The sequence below is a fragment of the Rhodnius prolixus genome, unplaced genomic scaffold (genome assembly GCF_049639745.1).
Source record: "Rhodnius prolixus isolate KJV_2025 unplaced genomic scaffold, Rpr scaffold_11, whole genome shotgun sequence".
Classification (NCBI taxonomy): domain Eukaryota; kingdom Metazoa; phylum Arthropoda; class Insecta; order Hemiptera; family Reduviidae; genus Rhodnius; species Rhodnius prolixus.
Window position 1 is genome coordinate 13,545,998 of NW_027411625.1, and position 18,809 is coordinate 13,564,806.

At 33.7% G+C, this 18,809-nt stretch overlaps 1 protein-coding gene across 4 annotated transcripts; it reads left to right on the plus strand.

Annotated features, from left to right (window-relative positions):
- Positions 1-281: 281 nt before the first annotated feature.
- On the plus strand, positions 282-12,251 carry LOC141459537 (protein phosphatase 1B-like). 4 transcript variants are annotated; one of them, XM_074138733.1, is made up of 9 exons: positions 282-894; positions 3,261-3,434; positions 4,115-4,349; positions 5,838-6,095; positions 6,171-6,332; positions 6,938-7,055; positions 7,171-7,273; positions 8,173-8,280; positions 12,035-12,251. In XM_074138733.1, exons 2-8 carry the CDS (start codon positions 3,277-3,279, stop codon positions 8,240-8,242), a joined length of 1,104 nt encoding a protein of 367 aa, XP_073994834.1. In that variant the 5' UTR covers positions 282-894; positions 3,261-3,276; the 3' UTR covers positions 8,243-8,280; positions 12,035-12,251. The 4 variants fall into 4 exon arrangements, with proteins under 4 accessions (XP_073994834.1, XP_073994835.1, XP_073994832.1 ...); XM_074138734.1 differs by having other exon boundaries at positions 8,173-8,249; XM_074138731.1 differs by having other exon boundaries at positions 8,173-8,227.
- The last annotated feature ends 6,558 nt before the right edge of the window (positions 12,252-18,809 follow it).

Consider the following 18,809-nt stretch of genomic DNA (forward strand, 5'->3'; position numbering starts at 1 on the left):
AGTGCCACAACGCATAAATACATTCACGAGCCCCCCTTTAAAATACGCATAATTTGTCCGTGCTCAAAAATTATGTAATACTTTATAAATAAAAACATTTAAATTAAAAAAAAAAATTTAACATGATCAATTTCTTTTTAACAATCAAAAATTTTTAGGTAAAGAAATTATGACATCACTTCTTTAAAATTCTAAAATTAGTTTTTTAGTGAGACCAAAGATATCTTCTCTACGCATGCGTACAAACTGTACGTAGTTTTCAATTATTATTTTATTTTGTTGGAAAGAAGCTGGTTTTTAACTCTGAGTGTGTGTGTGTTTATTGTACATATTTTGGTTTTTTGAGTTTTTGATTTTAATTTTTCATGAAAAAACAAAATAATTTTTAAAGTTTTAAAATAAGATTCAGTGGCGTAATTTTGTAACTTGCTTGTTACCCACAATAGCAAAGAAAAGTTGTGTTCCTTTGACTTTTTCATTAATCAAAAAGACTATGATAACTGGAAAGTATAAGAAAAAACAGCGAAATTTTTAATTTCAATGTGAGAAGAGATATATATGTATACACAAAGGAATTTTTTTTAGAACTAAGGTTCGTTAAAAATACATATTTTGGGAGCATAAAGTTTACGGTGAACTAATATATTTTGCTGGACGTGAGTTCTTGTACCACCTTAAGGAAACCTACATTATTTATTTTTAAACAATAAAGGGAGATATACTACTTGAAAGGAAACAAATAAGAAGCATCTTTTAAGGTGTTCCTGCATTTTTATTTATAACCATATAATAAAATTCAGTGTAAACACATTAAAAGAAGCAGAATCAACCCCAACCATAAAACTACAATAACTTCTAATGAAGCTTTAAAATTTGTGTGGATACAAAGACAGTGTAAGTACATCTTATTATTACAGCTCATTATCTGAGAGTACTAGCAACATTCTAGTTATTTGAGTTTAAATTTCCAATGACATCCAACTAGATTTACAAGTTAGACTAGTTAGAATCTAGCTGAGAAAAGTATACTTTCCAACTACTTCTAACAAGATTTGGAGATACAGATCCTTTACAACTTGGACTAGTAACATTCTTATTTTTGAATTATACCTTCAGACTACATTAATGTAGAAGCACTATAGCTACAAATTATAATAGTTGGATCTAGTTGATTGAATTATATATTCTAACTACATCCATCCAAATTTACATATATTTTTTGCGCTAGAAACATTTCAGTTTTTAAATTATACCTTCTATTATGATCTATTAGCACTCTAACTCCCTTTACAAGTTAGACTAGATAGAATCTAGTAGATTGAAATACACCTAACTGCATTCATCTGGATTTAGTGACAGTAACCTTTATAACTTGGACTAGCACCATCCGAATTTTGTAATTATACCTTCCAACTACATTAATTTAGTTGTAGAGCCAGTGTTCTCATTAAAAATTGGACAAGCAAAATTGAAGTTGTTGAAGTACGCCTGACAACTATATCAATCTAATTGTAGCTCCCTTTACAACTTAGAGTCAAGTTGATTGAACTATAAGTTCCATTTGTATTAGTCTAATTAGGCGATACTGTTCCCTTTGCACCGTGGACTAGTTACATTATGGTCGATAGAACTGCATCTTCCAACTACATCAATAATTTGTAGCACTACACTACAGCTCTATTTGAAATATAGCTCTTTCCTTTACAACATGGATTAGCAAAGTTCGAATTGTTGAATGCACCTTGTAACTACATCATTTTTTTTACAGCACTACAACTCTACACATTGGACTAGCTACATTCTAATTGTTGATTTACAACGTGGGCGGTTTTATCTGGGATGTTTTTTTACGTTTGCTGAAGGATAAATTTTACTGGTACATTACTGTTGTTCTTCATCAACATTGTTTACTTAGCAATTCTAGTATCACTGTATGACACGGTAGATACACTATAGATTATACTGTGTATGTCATAGAATCAGCAGGAGTCAAGACCCAAGTAGTCTTGGGTCATTCATAGTAGTTACTTTTTTGGGTTTAGCTGGAACTAACTAATACTTTCACTATCACACATAAACTCTCTCTCACTCTCTCTCTTACACACACTGAAGTTGAGTTCACCATTCAAGCGAACAGTGAGAACAAAGAGGGATTCTTTTTGCAATATGATGTTTTATATTTGAGATTACGAATGACGCAGAATTAAATATAGTACAATGGATTCTTTTATTCAATTGTAAGTAAAATTCCATTCGTGACGTAGGTGCGTTCAAGTTGTTCATTATTCATTTTGTTTAACCATTTTTCGTGCAGTTCGAAGTAAAGTTACATGATGATCCGTTTTCTAGGCTGGCTTGACATTTTTAAAAGGTATAGCTAAACTTCCCGATGTACAATGCCTTTTCTGTTTGTAGTGTTAGGAAGAAGAACGCTCTTTTATTTTAAAATTTCCTAAGTTACTTTTATATGCCATAAGTATCTTATCCTCTAAAGTTCTTGTAATTTGTTAGGATGTACTATAAGAACGTAATATTCAAAGTGTTTATCACCTTACCTCTAAACTAACCCCATTCAGTTCAGACCCTATAATCTCCCATCTATATTGAGCAAAGTATAATCTTCCATCTAAACTATTCCCATTCAGTTCAATCCCTATGATCTCCCATCTATATTAAGCAAAGCATAATCTTGCCTCTAAACTTTCACAAATCTTGTACAATCTATAGTTCTATCACTGATTTAATTTTAAATGAAATTATAACATTATGCGCTACATTGTCTTAAGCGCTATGTTCATATCTATCTTATGAACTATATTACAGGGAATCACAACCTTACAACTACATAAAAAATATTGCCATCTAATCAGTCATAGGGATCTATCTCTAAATTAAGGGAACCACTTCATGCCTTTAAGCTGTTCAAGTACAGTACAATCATAACAGTCTTGAGGGAAACACTTGAATCTTAGGACAATAAGTGGTACTAGCCAACTGTTTTACATAGCCTTACCTCAAATATGTTTTGTCCATTATGCGACTTAAAAGTAATAAAATTAGTGAATTACCATACTTCCTCTAAACAGCCCTAACATTTCACTATTTATATAATAGGCGAACTCCTACCATCTCTATAAACTGCCTCAGCACTCTTCCTCTTTAACAACTCTTCCTGTATAACATACAGTAACTAAATTGGTTACTATGTTGATGTTGTTAATTAGGATATTTGTGAAATTAAAATGGATTTTGTTTGACAGACGTCCTGTCAAAAGAATGGGCACATTCCTAGATAAGCCGAAAACAGAGAAACACAATGAGCACGGAGCTGGCAATGGGTTACGGTACGGCGTATCTTCAATGCAAGGCTGGCGAGTGGAGATGGAAGATGCTCATCGAGTGCGGACAGGTCTTGGAGAGAAGCTAGACGATTGGTATGTGGTTTATACAACCATCATGTGTTTAAATAGATATTTTAAGTGTTAGTTTTTAAGTATTTAAAGTTTGTGATTCCTTTTTTGGTATCACCTTTCCCTCCAAGTCCAGTTCTGACATGCGTGTAATGGTGATGTTATTAGATAAGAATGAAGAGATCCTTGCTTTAAACATTGGCGTCATGTGGATAGTCCATCGCTAAAGTAACGAGATCTTAATATTTGTTTCTTCCACGAACTCACAGTCTTGGATTTAATTTAAGGCTGCCAATTCCTGCACCGCGCAAACAAATAAACTGTATCCCATCTATTACAAAACCAGTACAATAAAAAACATTACGTTTTAATTAAATGCTCTAGTAATAGCGTGACTACTTGGTTTTATATCTCATAGCTGGTAGCTTATCGCCTTTTGGAATGTGGTGCCTATGCGAATGATCTGCTTTAATGAGAAACCAGTCTCTTGGAGTGCCTGAAAGATTTATTACTATGCTGTAGGTTATCCACACCGTACTGGATCATAGTTTCATATTCCGGGAAAACTGTACTTTCGGGTAAAGGTGTCTAAAAAGAGATTAGTAATTCTTTAAACTCTTAAACTTTACAGTCATAGTAGATTTCACTTGACGCTCACCTAGAATATAGGAATCGTTACTAACTTCCTTCTTTTCTGATTGCAGGTCCTTCTTCGCTGTGTTCGACGGTCATGCAGGTGGGAGTGTATCCGCCCATTGTGCGCAGGAGTTATTGGACTGTATCGTGTCCTCGGATGAGTTCAAGAAGGAAGATTTCTGTCTGGGTATCCGAACTGGGTTCCTGAAACTAGACAATATACTGCGTGCCAAGCCAGAGTTTGCTTGTGGCATGGACAAAGCAGGTTCTACAGCAGTTTGCGCTTTGGTCTCACCAACTCAAGTGAGTCTTTGATATAAAGAAGATTTTTTCTAGTTATAGGCTCTTTTCTCTCTATTGCTTTTTATGTTAGAATAGAAAAAAACATTCTGAATTCATTCCTTAAGCATTCATATATTTAATTTATGCCTTGTCGTATTATCTTACTTCCGGGGGTTCATTCTCAGTCTACAAAATAATAATAATAAAAATAACTGATAACTTTGCTAATTTTATGTATAAACTAATTACGAACTGTCACTAGTGGTTCGGCATCAAGTTCTATTACTTATAAAACTTCAAATTCTAAGTCTATTGACAATATAGTAGAACAGATCGTTAAGTATGGAAACACTATCCACTTGAATTAAAACTTCCACACTATTTACATTGCCATATTTGAAAATATGTTTTTTTAACAAACTTTTGTACTTTGGATATTCAAAGAAGTGCGTTAAGTTTCCAACTTTTGCAGCTTGCAAATATCACATTAATTATGTGCTCATGTATTTGTATAATACCTACTCCTGTGTAGAAAATTCTATCCTGTTCAGCAGTAATTGGAAACAGTAATTTGGAAAATGTTTCTATAAATTTTGTTATAACTTTGAATTTACGGAGTTCAGTTGTTTTAACTGTGTTATTTAACGCATTAAGTCAGTTTTTAATTTTTTTATCTTAGTTGCAAAACCTTTCATTTATGGATTATAGTGCGTGTGCACTGCATTTACAAGATCAAAATGATCAGCATATTGTTCTAAATAAAACATTTATCTCTTTTTCACATTATTTACAATAGGAGTTACAAAAACGAAGTAGGTGTCATTATATATATAATTAATAGTGCAATTAGACGTCACAAAAATAAATAAAATTAAAAATTAAGTATCATCACTCTCAAAAAAAGTCCTAAACCAATCATTATAATAATCTAAATAAATCGTAAGTTAAATCAACGCATACTTTTATAATTATTTATTTAAATTGTCCGGTAGGACAGTTTTGTAAGGGTTGATCGTCAAAAACTGTACGAAATACGTTATGTTAAAAAAAAAACAAATTTAGCAATTTTGCCCTCTTTTCCTAAAATTTTTAAAAATTAAAATTTCCAAACTTTCAATAAAATAAAAAGCATACCTTCGTTTATAGGTGTAATTTTTTGCTACAACGCGTAAGTAAAGTGTCGCCTTAGTTTAATGTAACACCATGTTATTTCTTTAAAAACAGCTATATTTGCAAAAATTGCCATACTGATTTTCTTAAAGCCAAGAAATTCCAAAAATTGTTAAATTCTCTCAAATTAGCTGTGAAACAGCCAATCTGGCAACCCTGACAAATGTCACTATTTTTTTTTGTTTTTTTTAAAAGTGCTTGTCTGATAGTTTAAGAATAGTTGCTAAGTTAAATTATAGTATAACTTTACGAAATAATATAGGTTAAGTAGTATAGGTTTAGTAACCTACAACCCCTTGCTATTAACAACTCTTTAATTTTTAATTATTTATTTCATAGGTATATATTGCTAACTGTGGGGATTCGCGTGCAGTGATCTGCAGCGGCGGCCGGCCTAGTTTTTCCACGAGAGATCACAAACCAATACTACCGGCCGAAAAGGAACGTATCCAGAATGCCGGCGGCACAGTCATGATCCAGAGGGTGAACGGTTCTTTAGCCGTATCCAGAGCATTGGGTGACTATGAATATAAGAATGTTGAAGGCAGAGGTCCTTGCGAACAGCTTGTCTCGCCGGAACCGGAAATATTTATACAAGTAAGTTGGAGAAGAGCAGCTATTTAGGCTGCTTTTTGGTATGAAACATATCCTCAAATGTGCTCTGTGCTGCAGGACCGCTCGGAGGAAAATGACGAATTTTTGGTACTAGCCTGTGACGGCATCTGGGACGTGATGTCGAACGAGGACGTCTGCGACTATATTCGGTCCCTGTTACTACTCACCGATGACCTAGAAGTAATTACAAACCAAGTTATCGATACTTGCCTGTACAAAGTAAGTATTTAGTGGATTAAATAAATATTAAACAAAAAAAAGTTCAAAAAATCAGGTTTTTGATTGCCTTGTATGAATGCAGTATTTACGATGGCTTGTAATTGACCGTAGTAAAAATTAAGTTTCCAACTGTGGGATTCCAAAGTTTGGATATAACTTAAAGATTATAAAAAACTGCGTTCCAGTTATAATTTCCCATGCAAGTATGCCATAAAGTCGGAAAGAAACGGTAATCCGATTTGGCTAAGTCTGGGTGGGTGAGAAACAAGTTTAATGTCATAAAATTCATAAATATTCTATGTATATATGTTATGTGATATATGTGTGTGTTTGTGTATAACATGCGACTTAATCCCCATCCAACCTCACAAATCTCCCTTCTTTTGAAGAATCATGGGTGTGGTGAATGATTTCTCATCAACGTCACACGTTGGCCGCTCTGAATCTGTCAAAGATATGTACACCTGTGTTAATTTCTTACTGTCTTCCTTCATTTATAATATCTAATCTAATTAAGTTCCATGTTAAAAATAAAGTAATAATAATTTCATAAATTGCTGAAAGAGAAAGTGTATGAGTGTTTCACGCCATGATTATTTTTTCAGGGAAGTAGAGACAATATGAGTATAATATTAGTTACATTTCCCGGAGCCCCTAAACCGTGCCCCCAGGCCATAGCAGAAGATCTTGCACTGAACAAGAAACTAGAACAAATAGTCAGGGGTATTTATCAGCTATTATTTTATTTATTTCTTCATTACTAAATAAATTTACTGAATGCTATTAATTTTCGTACTTCTCCATCATTAGTAATATTTTTTATAATTTTTTTTTTCAGATGTACTAGCTACAAAAGTTGATATAGATTTTGTACAATTACTAGGATTTCTGGGAGACGAAAACATACCGGGACTTCCGCCTGGTGGAGGCCTTAGTGCAAAGTAAGGGAAGCATAACATACATTAACGATTACTTACTTTCACTACCCTTTAATATGAACCAAGATGTATACTTAGTGTTGGCCTTGATCTTCTTCACTCCTTTAAGTGCTTTTCAGACCGGAGAATGTTTTTACAACACTCACACAAAACAGTAACCATATTTTGTGGTCTTTGAGCAAAGTGTGCTCACTAATTATTGAACTTAACTAGATTGTGGAACATTGCCGAAGCTGGACCTAACTCTCTCCTTAAATGCTGTTCAGATTGTGATTATGGTTTCAAAGTCTCTTGCATTTAACACTTTGGTATTAGCCAGATATTAGTAGTACCGAATACTTACGTTTACTTAGCCTCACTAGCTAAATCTTACTAATAAATCAACCTATTAGAGGAACTTGGTCAAGCTGTCCGACCACCCAAATAGCGTTAAATTATTTTGTACTAAATATGGGGACGGATACGGATTAAATGTGGATGTGGTTGATTGCAACAATAGCCTAAATACGTGCATGCGTATTGTTTAAAAATAGCGTCGAAATTAAAATGTTCTTTTCCTGATAAAAATTTGAAAAGAAACTGAAAAACTTCAAAACAAATCAACACTTCTTAAAATTCAATTTAGATGTTTTAATATTATTATGTAACTGTTACCAATATTGTCATATTAAATGTAAAAAGTATATCGGTTTTAACAATAGCAGGACTTAACTTTTTTAATAAATTTTAAAAACCTCTCTGCAATTTCTTTTCTTTCTCTTACCTAGCGCACGAACCATCCTAAAAAAAGTTTTATTTGGAGAGAACTCCACCGCAAGCTATTTCCCACATTTAGCTAGGACATAGAGTAATTTTGTAACTATTTCATTACTCTAATGTTGTTTGTTGTTTGCTTGTTACAGACGTAGTCTTATTGAAGCTGTATACAAAGATGTGTGTCCACAAAATGCTGATAGCGTAAGTTCCCATTGAGGAGTGGGTAATTAAACGACCAATTTAGTATTTAATGTGTAATATTGCCTATTATTTATTTTAAAAAATTACTTGGTTAAATTATGGAATAGATAGAATCTAATACATTTTAGGAATTAGTGGAAGTTTTGTTAGGATTTATTCACTACAGATTGTTAGAGATGTAACATAAGTTTGGATCAACTAAAGCCGATTCACAATAGAATAATATTCTAGCCTGTCACAATAGGCTAGCACCATAAATACACATTACACGAAACTGCAGTGTGTAGTTGGATCTAGGAGGATCTACCTAGCACTCGCCCAGTGCATGTTAGCAGAGGGACCTGTTAAGTTTATTTATTAGGGAATGTACTTGCACTCACACAAATACTATAAGTAGGGGAAGTGCAGAAAGTATTTGCAGCAAGATCTAGCTCATACGGTAGCACGGATTGCAGAGTATAGTTGAAGTAAGATCTAGCACTACTGTATTCAGTCACAGCGGGGAATCTGTTAAGTATAGTTGTTAGAGGATCTAGCGCATGATACATACACAGTAGAAGGGCCATCAGGGTAAGATCTAGCACACATATTCGCAGAACCTGTAGACTTCAGTTTTAGGAGGTTTACTAGCAATGTCACAATGTATACTTGGTGGGGGGGGGGGGAGTCTGATATTATGTAGTTATTGGATCTAGCACACTGCCCTTGAAACTGCACTTAACAGGCACGCAACAGCGTAAGTGCTAGATCCTACAACTATACTTTGCAGCCTCCCGCTATAGTGTATATATGTGAGTGCTGGTAGATCCTCCAATAACTACAATTTGCGGATCCCGCTACATTGTTACTACAAATATTGTTACCAAATCACTTAACTGTTGTAACCTAATAAAATCGGAAACATGAAATAATTTTGTTTCACTAATAAATAATTTAGAAATGATACTAATGTACGCCTAAGTATCAGAGAAAAAACGTATATCTCTGAATACAATAACAAAGTGAAATTTTATTTGCTTAAATAATTAATAAAATTTATCAAATGTTTGGAATTTATTAATATGAATACATGGCGTCCGCCTATACCTGTACGAGTAAAACAGAGAGAGTTATTAGTTAGCCACTATTAGTGCTAAAAGACACGAAGTTAATTTGTTATCCATTTGCTCTGTCGGTTCCATTTTTTTTTTCGAAAGTTCGTAGAAGTGATATTCTTTACCGTTGGAAAACTTGATGGTGTTGAAAAAATTATATTAAAAGCATTATTATGTATAATACTAGGCCTGGGGCAAGTCGATTCTCTTTTCTTGTTTGGAACTGAAAAATATTTGTTTTTATAAACTAGAATGAGAAATTGTGAATAGAATTTTTTGTTTTTTTTTGTTATAAAGTTGAACCAATAAAACATTTCATTCTTGCTGGAATTTTAGTTTCTTAAATTTGAAATATTCCCGTGTATAGGTTTTAGTAAGACTGGTTTGAGATTGCCACACTAAAGACTTTTTTACCATTTGCTTTTTTAAGGAAGCTTCCACTTAGTTTTTTTGTCAGTAATACATATTTTTTTCGTTTTTGTTTTGAAGTAATTATATTAATTTAGTTTTAAGTTAGACGGTAATTGAATATTTAATCACCCGTGTAATATAATTACTTAATAAATAGACAGGTGCGCATTTGCAGACACATTTTGTTTTATTTTATTTATTTCCTGTATTGAGTTTTCTTTTTTTGTTCACAACTTTCCAGAAGTAGTTTCACTGTTGACCACTGGACTTTTTCATGAACACCCTGATGCCCAAATATATCTTTTTTTACTTTTTGGACCACCCCTTCTCCACTAAAGCTACGCCTGTAATGTTCATGTAACTTTTTTAGCGAAGAAAGGTATGGGCCTCGTATTTGGTGCTCTCGATTCAAGAGTTAATTGAAATTTGTGAAGTAAAAAAATAGGGGAAAAAACCTATGTGTAGTTTTAATAAGATCTAGCACCCTCATATTAGCGGACCAGCAAAATTTAAATCTAAGAGAATCTAGCCCTTACTCAATACATCTAACGTAGGAACTGGCGTACTTAATGTCGCGGTAACTGATATATGTTGTTTTTTTACGATGTGAGCTGTGCACGGCACAATTCGATCAACTACAAAAAAAAAAAAAAATTGGAGAAATGCGATAAAATAATCTGCATTGTTTTTTAAAATTTTATTTATAATTTAAATTCATATAAATTTACCATTATCATTCAGGGCCCGCTACTGGCTTTGAGTTGAATTATTGCAACGATTTACATTAGAGCACGGAGTTAATTAAAATGGCTTCTGAAATAAATTATTTATTACGTAAATTTTTTTTGTTGTTTATTGGTTTATCTTTATTGTTTGGGAAATTTATTTTAAATATAAAAAGCTATGATTAATCACTTCAATTTAAGATATTTCAAAAAGTTAATCGATTTGTGCTGTGAACGGCTCATATAGCACTCGAATTGGAATCGGGACCTGCAAAGTATAGCTGTTAGAGGAACTAACTCAAAAAATACATACACATTTGGAGAACCTACGGAGTGTAGTTGTAGCAGGACCTATCTTGTAACACAATACATACCTAGTACACTGACCTGAAGAGTGTAGTTGAAGTGGATCTAGAACTCATGTATACACTCACTACTACTACAATGCATTGAAGATCTACTAGCACTCACACAATACATGTACAACACAGGGACCTTCAAAGTTTACTTGTTGGAGATTGTACTTGCAATCACCCAAATACTAATATTACAAATACAAATATTAGGGGAACTGCAGAAAGTATTTGCAGCAAGATCTAACACATACAGTAGCAGGGACTGCAGAGTATAGTTGAAGTAAGATCTAGCACTACTGAAATAATTCAGTCACAGCGGGGAATCTGTTAAGTATAGTTGTTAGAGGATCTAGCGCGTGATTCATACACAGTAGGAAGGCCATCAGGGTGTAGTTATGGTAAGGTCTAGCACACTTATTCGTGGAACCTGCAGACTTCAGTTGTAGGAAGTCTACTAGCAATCATACAATGTATTTACAGTAGGTGCACCTAGAGTTGAGTAGTAGGTGGAACTACTATGCTAGTAGTACTCACACAGTACAGTGTACTCTCAGTACTGTACTCACACAGTACATCCACAGTAGAGACCCTCACAAAATTTAATAGTTGTTCGATTAAGCACTAATATTAATAAATATGATTAATCTTTTTTGGTGATGACTTTTTTAGTGTTCGATTGGGAAGATAAATTACTGCTAATTTCAGTCTTTTTTTTTTTGTTTTTATTATTATTTTGCTTTATATAATTTGTGGTTTGGTTTTTATCAGAATGAAACTAGCAATAATTATTGCAACAAGTTCAAAGAGACGCGTTAGTCAGTTTAGCGAGATAATATCAAGAATAAATTCAAGATAGATAAAAAACAAAAAACACTCCCACATTCAAAGTCATGATCACTGCTTCCAGGTCCTTGATGTAGTTGTTACTCCCAGTATTCAAAACTTGTTTGCCTTGGACGGTTTAAAAAAAACTCCAGCCAGTTTGCTAGACGTTCGGAAATATGATAAGTGATTTCTGGATTCTGAAAAATCTCTGAATTTGATTTCAAGTGTTATTTGGGCGTAACTTGCTGCTGGAAGTTAGGTGTTCAGTGCAAATTCCAATAATAGGAGTAAGAGAAATTCGTGTGTGTGTTTCACAAAAGATTTTATAAATTAGGATGTTTTGTGATGGTTACGCTGGATGGTTGTGTGAGCACGCTGGCCTCTTGTGTGTTGCAGGAGCAGATCACAGCTATCGAGCACATCCACAACACGCTGCAGGAATTGAGTTTCCTCCGCTTGTGACCGCCGCTTCAATCCTCTTTTAAAATCTTCTTCATTTTTTGGGGGTTTCTGTTTTTACTGACGATGCAAGAAGATAAAATTATTTTTTGAATTGTTAATTAATTAATTATATAATTTAAAAAGGAATTTATTAAATTTTTTTTTCTATCTATATGTTCTTTTCTTTTTTTATTTATTGTGTTTAAATCTATTAATTTGGAATACAAAACTGTCCAAAAAAAAAAAAAAAAAAGAAAACAAAAACTGTGTACTAGTTGTAGTTCGCCCGTCTCCACGGGCTTTTTTTTTTTATCGAAATATATTGGAAGGAAAAGCAAAACTTTTTTTAATTAACAATCAGAACAGAAGTAGATCTGGTTTAACAAATTTAAAACCTTTGTCAGTCTTAAAAAAAAAAATTACTCAACTTTTTATATTTTTTTAAAGAAGTTTTTAAAAACTTACGTACTTAAAATCTCTTTTTCATACAGTTTTTTTTTTTTATAAAAAAGACTGAAATTTTTTTGTTAATTAATTTTATTTTGTACTGTAAACAGATGCGTTATACATATATGACAAATATGTATACATATTTTTTTTTAATATGTGTTGTGAACTGTGTTTCTATAAAATTGTACCCTAAAAAAAAAATGAATAATTCAATAGTCTAAAAAGTAATTTATGAGAATTTATATGTTATGAAATTTGTATTTTAATAGATAGAAATAAACATGATTGTTGTTCGGAACATTAAAAGAATGTCTAGAGAAATATGGTAATGGGTTTGAGAAAGAGAAAGTTATAGAGACTAAGTTAGTTAGTTAGCCGTTGTCTGATAACCTTTCTAAAAAAATTTGGCTGACAGCCTTGTTGGGTTAAACGCAAAAAAAAAGTTTTCCTCTCGATCTGACTTACGATCATCTTTAAATGTGATGTTCACGACATTCAAAAATAATTTCGAGAATATTATTAATACATACATGTTGGCTTACAGTTAACCTGTGGGAAGTAAATAGGTGGGAGGGGAAACCATTTAACGTTAAACTACTATATTATGCAGATATAAAGGTGATAATAAAAGTTTATTATTTCAGTTATTATTAATAAAGTGTCTTCACTAACACGCAATCTACAAAATAGAGTTTAAGCTACGTAGATTAGACAATAGTCACGGTCTTGTAACTTTTGAGAGGTTATCCCTTCTTAAATTTATAATACAGTAATATATATTTGTATATATATGAACACGTTTAAGAAAATAATATGAATACCTAGCAAGTGTTAGAAGATGGAAAACTTGAATCCGAAAAGAATCATATATACATTAAAAATAAGAGGAAGTATTAAAAAAATGAGTTTAAACCAAGTACGTTTCTGGAAAATAAGTAAGGAAGTAATTGACAAAAAAGAAGAAATGTAATTAGAATAATAATAACAATAATAAGTAAATTAACATCAGCAACTCGTGCGTTCCAGCTGCTTCATAATTCACCAGACATACATTTTCTTTTTAAATATTTTTAAACTCTGGTTCAGATAATTATGTGTACTTTTTTTTAGCTTATCGACTGCAATGTTCTTTAGCTTCTATTACCTTTCGTTCAAATGTCAGTTTCTCATTATTTTCTGTGTACGGAGCAGATCGCTATAAAGTGATACTTTTTCTCTATTCTCTTAGTTATTGGGAACATAATTAACTTATTATAAAACGCCTTAATATTTTAATATAGCGATTTCTACTGACCATGATTATCCAGCAAATAGAGCGGGCATATTTTTTTATACCAAGTTAACCGTTCAACTTATTAAAGATGAGATTTAGAGATGGGATAAGAGTAATTTCAATGAGTGGTGGTTGTTTGTGTACAGATATATTTCACTACGAGAAATAATCCTCATCCCACACTATTAATAACATCTCCCAACCTCACTATTAATAACAATATTTTGTTACTGGTAATCAATTACACGAAAAAAATTTGTTTCTAATTTCCCATTTTATTATATATATTTTCTTTTAAGCAATGGATTCCCTTGCCAATCGATTTTTCTCCCATATATAGTTCAGTTTTCTAGCTATGAGCCAACATGTAAACATAAATGTTCCTTTTAATTTTGTTTCCCTTCTACGATGACAGTATAGATTGCTGAAATGTTGAGACATTAAAACAATCAATGTAAGTGTTAAGGTATTAAACCTAACAACACGGCCGATAGCCCACAATTTTTGAAGAGGTGAGAAAAATCATACAAAAATGTTGAGATTGACAAAGGTTTTTAATTTTCCAAACAAGTAAAACTATCTTTTAGTGTTCGTTACAAATCGCAAGCTTCTAATTTACTAGACAAAAGTGTATAAAAAGTATATGCGTTTTCTATCTGAATGCTCTAGCGTACTTAGTAACCAGTTTATGAAAAATCCGATCAGCTGCTTTACCGCCCCCCGAAAAGAAATGGTTTGTGAAAAAAAAGTGATGCTTGCGGTAAAAGTAGGATGGGATTATTCATTTTGAGCTGGCTCCTTAAGGTCGTGTGTTCTCATCCAAACTCATCTTCATTCAGCCGTAACATGTCACGCCGTTTTAATTGGAAAAATGAGTACTTCTCCATTCAACTAGACAAATTTAAGGCTTCCTGCAAAAGTCACACTAAACGTAAGCTCGGTAGAGGAATTAAACTGATAACCATCTTCACTTCCTACTTCTTCCGTAGTAAAATATATAAAAATAAACTAGATAAAAATGTAGTATTTTGCCAAAAAAGATAGATCTCTTGTGGAAATTATTGGCTCCTGATAGTTTTATGTTGTAGCAAGTGTAGTACGTCTCCAGCAGTAAGCTAGTTGAGCAATTTATTTATTAATTGTGAAATGAAAAACATCAGATTTCTGGTAAAAACATCGTGCCTCTTTTAAAGCATGACAAAGTGTAATTTTTGTATGTAAGATGCTAAGGTAAGGCAAAGGACAGTAAGCTATAACAAGCTCCTAGTAAGAAAAATCTGAGGGTTAGCAGTTGGATTCAAACCTGGGATCTCCACGGGGTAATCCAGTAGACTAACCACTGAGCTAATCCCTTTGCTTAATGCATAATAATACATCTAATTATAAACAAAGATATTTAGCTGCCTTCATACATACGAGTACTTTAGACCAGTGCTTCCCAACCTATGCGCCGCGGCACACAACTGTGCCATGGCTACGTAGAAGAAATATGAAATTATAATGGCGTTGCATTAAAATTAATTATAAGTCAAAATAGTATTATAACCTCATATTCCTATAATGAAATAAAACATAGAATGATGCGAGTAAGTATGCACTGAATTAGAGTATACTCGTATAGGGCAACGAATCAAATATACTCTCTGTTACTGTCAGATTATGCGCATTTCGTCAAAAACTTCGTATGTGGTCACATGAAACATAAGCAACTAATTCAGTAGCTATGTTTCGTCGTGCTGTTGAAGTTGATCCTAGCGCAGTTGTGTGACATAGTTATTGAACATTTATCACACTTGGATGAGAAGTTGCAACACTACTTTCCAAGTCTAACTCTTTTTGACAAAGATTGGATTAGAAACCCATTTAATATCCAAGTTGATATGTCTGGCCTACAATTAATGGCAAAGGAACAGTTTATTGACGTTACAGCTGACAGTTCACTACGATTGAAGTTTTTGGAAATTAATTTTGTAGAGTTCTGGATTATGGTTGAAAAAGAATACACATTGATAAGTAGTAAGGCAGTCGGAATACTGCTTCCTTTCAGCGATACTTATCTGTGTGAGAAGGAATTCTCAGCAATGACATTGACCAAAACAAAACACAGAAGGTGTTACGACTTAGAGTGTGCTTGTCAACTGACGTTAACGCTCAAATTGAAACACTTGCACGGTCCTTGCAAAGCCAGCCGCCCCATTAACACACTGTTGGTCACTTGACTAGTAACTGTTAACTAAATTAGTAAAATATGTCATAACTTTCGTTCTTCTTTATTGACTGTTTAGTTTTTGTTACTTTAATCTCATTTAGAGGTGCTTTTAATCTCTTTTAGTTACGGATTTACAATTTTACATGAATTTCAGGCACTTCTTGACATCAATAATGACATTAAAATAAAGAATTTATTTGAATATGATTCATTGCTACATTACTGTATACATGTAGTTAATTGTATTGACAGAGAACGGTATAGACGGGTGAATGATTGGGTTTGTTATTAATGTTACAGCCTGCCACGAGAACTTGTATTTTTGTAGGATTGTAATAGTGTTGTTATTACGACATTAATTGAGCATAATACGTCATTTTAAAATGAAATGGGAGCATTTCAGTTCCAGTGTGCCGTTTACTGTTTGGTATCTGACTAATGTGCCATTACCTGAAAAAGGTTGGGAAGCACCGCTTTAGACAATAATAATAATAATTGAGAGTTATTTTGAGGGAAGGGATTAGCTATGCGGTTAGCGTATTGGATTCCCACGCGGAGGTCCCGGGTTCGAATCCAGCTGCTGACCCTTAGATTTTCTTTTCCTAGGTGCTTCTTACACCTGATGGACAGTGTTGTCTGTAACGAGAGAACACTGCCAGAGGCCGGCAGTGCACTGAAAAAAGCTTCGGGCGCCAATAACCTTAGATGTTGACGCGCCTTAAATCATAAAAAAAAAAACGTAAATCAAGTCGAAATCTCTACTCAAGACTGATGATGGATGAACGTCCAAAACTGGTCAGAGATAAAATAAACATGCCTGCTACGATGTATAAAATCAAATATGTACAAAACATTCTCTTATATTATTTAGCAAATATTTCAGTCTTTCGCTGCAATTCTTTCAGGATTAACCTTTCGGTCCTCCATTCTTTTTTACAGTTCTTGGTGGGCGGTCCGAAATATTTCCGCCCTCCGATTCGGTAGCTTCTAAATTTGGAAACTGAAAGCTGATATTGTTGGCTTAGGGGGACAGGCCTTTTTGCTGCAAGATCGCAGGCCTGTAATTTTCTTCGCTTTACTACCTAAGATAGGTGAACAGGGTAGTGCTCCTTCCGAAGAGACTGTAAGGTGGTTAAAGCACTCTGCGGGAAAGGAGGTGTTGAACCCACCTTAGATTCTTGGTCTCCTAAGAGGGTAGTGGGTAATATGGCTTAGCTAACGGTTAGCTGAGCTCCTTCTGGTGCAGAAAGATTTTGGTAGTAAGACTTCTCCCACCTTGTTATGCTTGCTTTTAATAAAGCCGAAGAGAGGCTCTTCACTGTTCAACGAATGGCGTAGTTGTCCTCAGTTTTTGTGAGAAAGTCATTTCTGATATCTGAAATACGTAAGTTTTAATCTCAACGATTGCTCTTGCTTTCTCATAAGGCAATTGTTGAATAGTTTTAATCGTTTTTTATTTGCATAGGGGACTGAGCCTTTGTTCACATGCCTGTGCTCACCTCTGTTAATAACAAATTTAATTGGTGGGTTGCACTCCGTCCCTTCATGGTAAAACTTTCCTTAGATTGCTTCTAAAACGCTGCACGTTGGGCCATATGTCAAATTTATAACACTTGAAACAAACTTGTCGGCGAGGGTATATAAGGTCTAATTTTTAAATTTATAAAAAGCAGCATCGGTTGTTGTGGATGGTTTCAGCTTATCAAAAATCAACCCTAATAAGAGGTAGAGTCAATTTGCTTTCACCCTAGCCTTCTTTTGATTCTTCTCACTTTTAAAACACCGCCATGCGCTATAGCTTCTTTTATGTCTTTTAACGGACTTTGGAGGAAGTCGTAAAAGCTAAATTACTCCCTGCGACGAATTTAGAAGTCTATGAGGGCTGGTTTCTACATTTACGTCTAAAAACTTCTTAAACCCTAAAATTACTACAGTTTAAGCTCGGGTTTAAGCTTCGATACGATTCGAGCCGTCTTCTTACTCTTAGGTTTTCCAAGCGCATTTTTTACCGTTTTATTTATCATTAAAGAACAAACTTTATTAAAGTTGCCATCCTTGTTGATGATAAATTACTTTGTCCAATTAATTTGAGACCAATTCTGTTTTTTTCTGTGGCGGGGAAGGGGGCGAAAGTTTGCAGTGTAATTGCACACTCTTTCGCTGGGATATTCGCATTGTCAACCCAGACGTCCATATTCTTGCTTTTGTTATTAACTAACGTTTTAAGTCCACGATAGGACGTAGATAAGAGAGGCTATGGAGGGGAAGAATGTTGGGGTTGAAAAGAGCGGAAGGAAGAGTGAGATACGAGCGATTGGAATGGAGTATAAAAAAAAGGATTTGAAAGAGTTGGGATGGCGTTCGTGTTTAAAGAGATTGACTCTTCCAGATTATTTTTGTTTTGGAGAATTATTTTATTACCACCAGAAATCAAGGTAATAACCCATTAGCCCAGCAAAGCCTAGGTAATCAAGGGAAAGCCACTTTACAACTGGAGATCGCCTGGTGTTATGAGGGCACCGTTCGTGACGAACAGGATGGCCGCCGCCTACCAATTCCTAAGCTACCATGCGAAAATTATTTTTCTCTCATTTATGGGATCCAAAATATGTAATTACTGACTCATTTTTGAAAGTTTGGCCCGATCGAAATACCTCCTCTTTGGAGGGGTTCAGATAAAAGTATACATAGCTGAAAATAAAAAATCCGTTGTTTCTAGAAAGTATGTATTACAAAAATTATAATTAAAGAAGGATACCCCTGTTCTGAAATTTAGTCAGTATTAAATGAAATCGAAT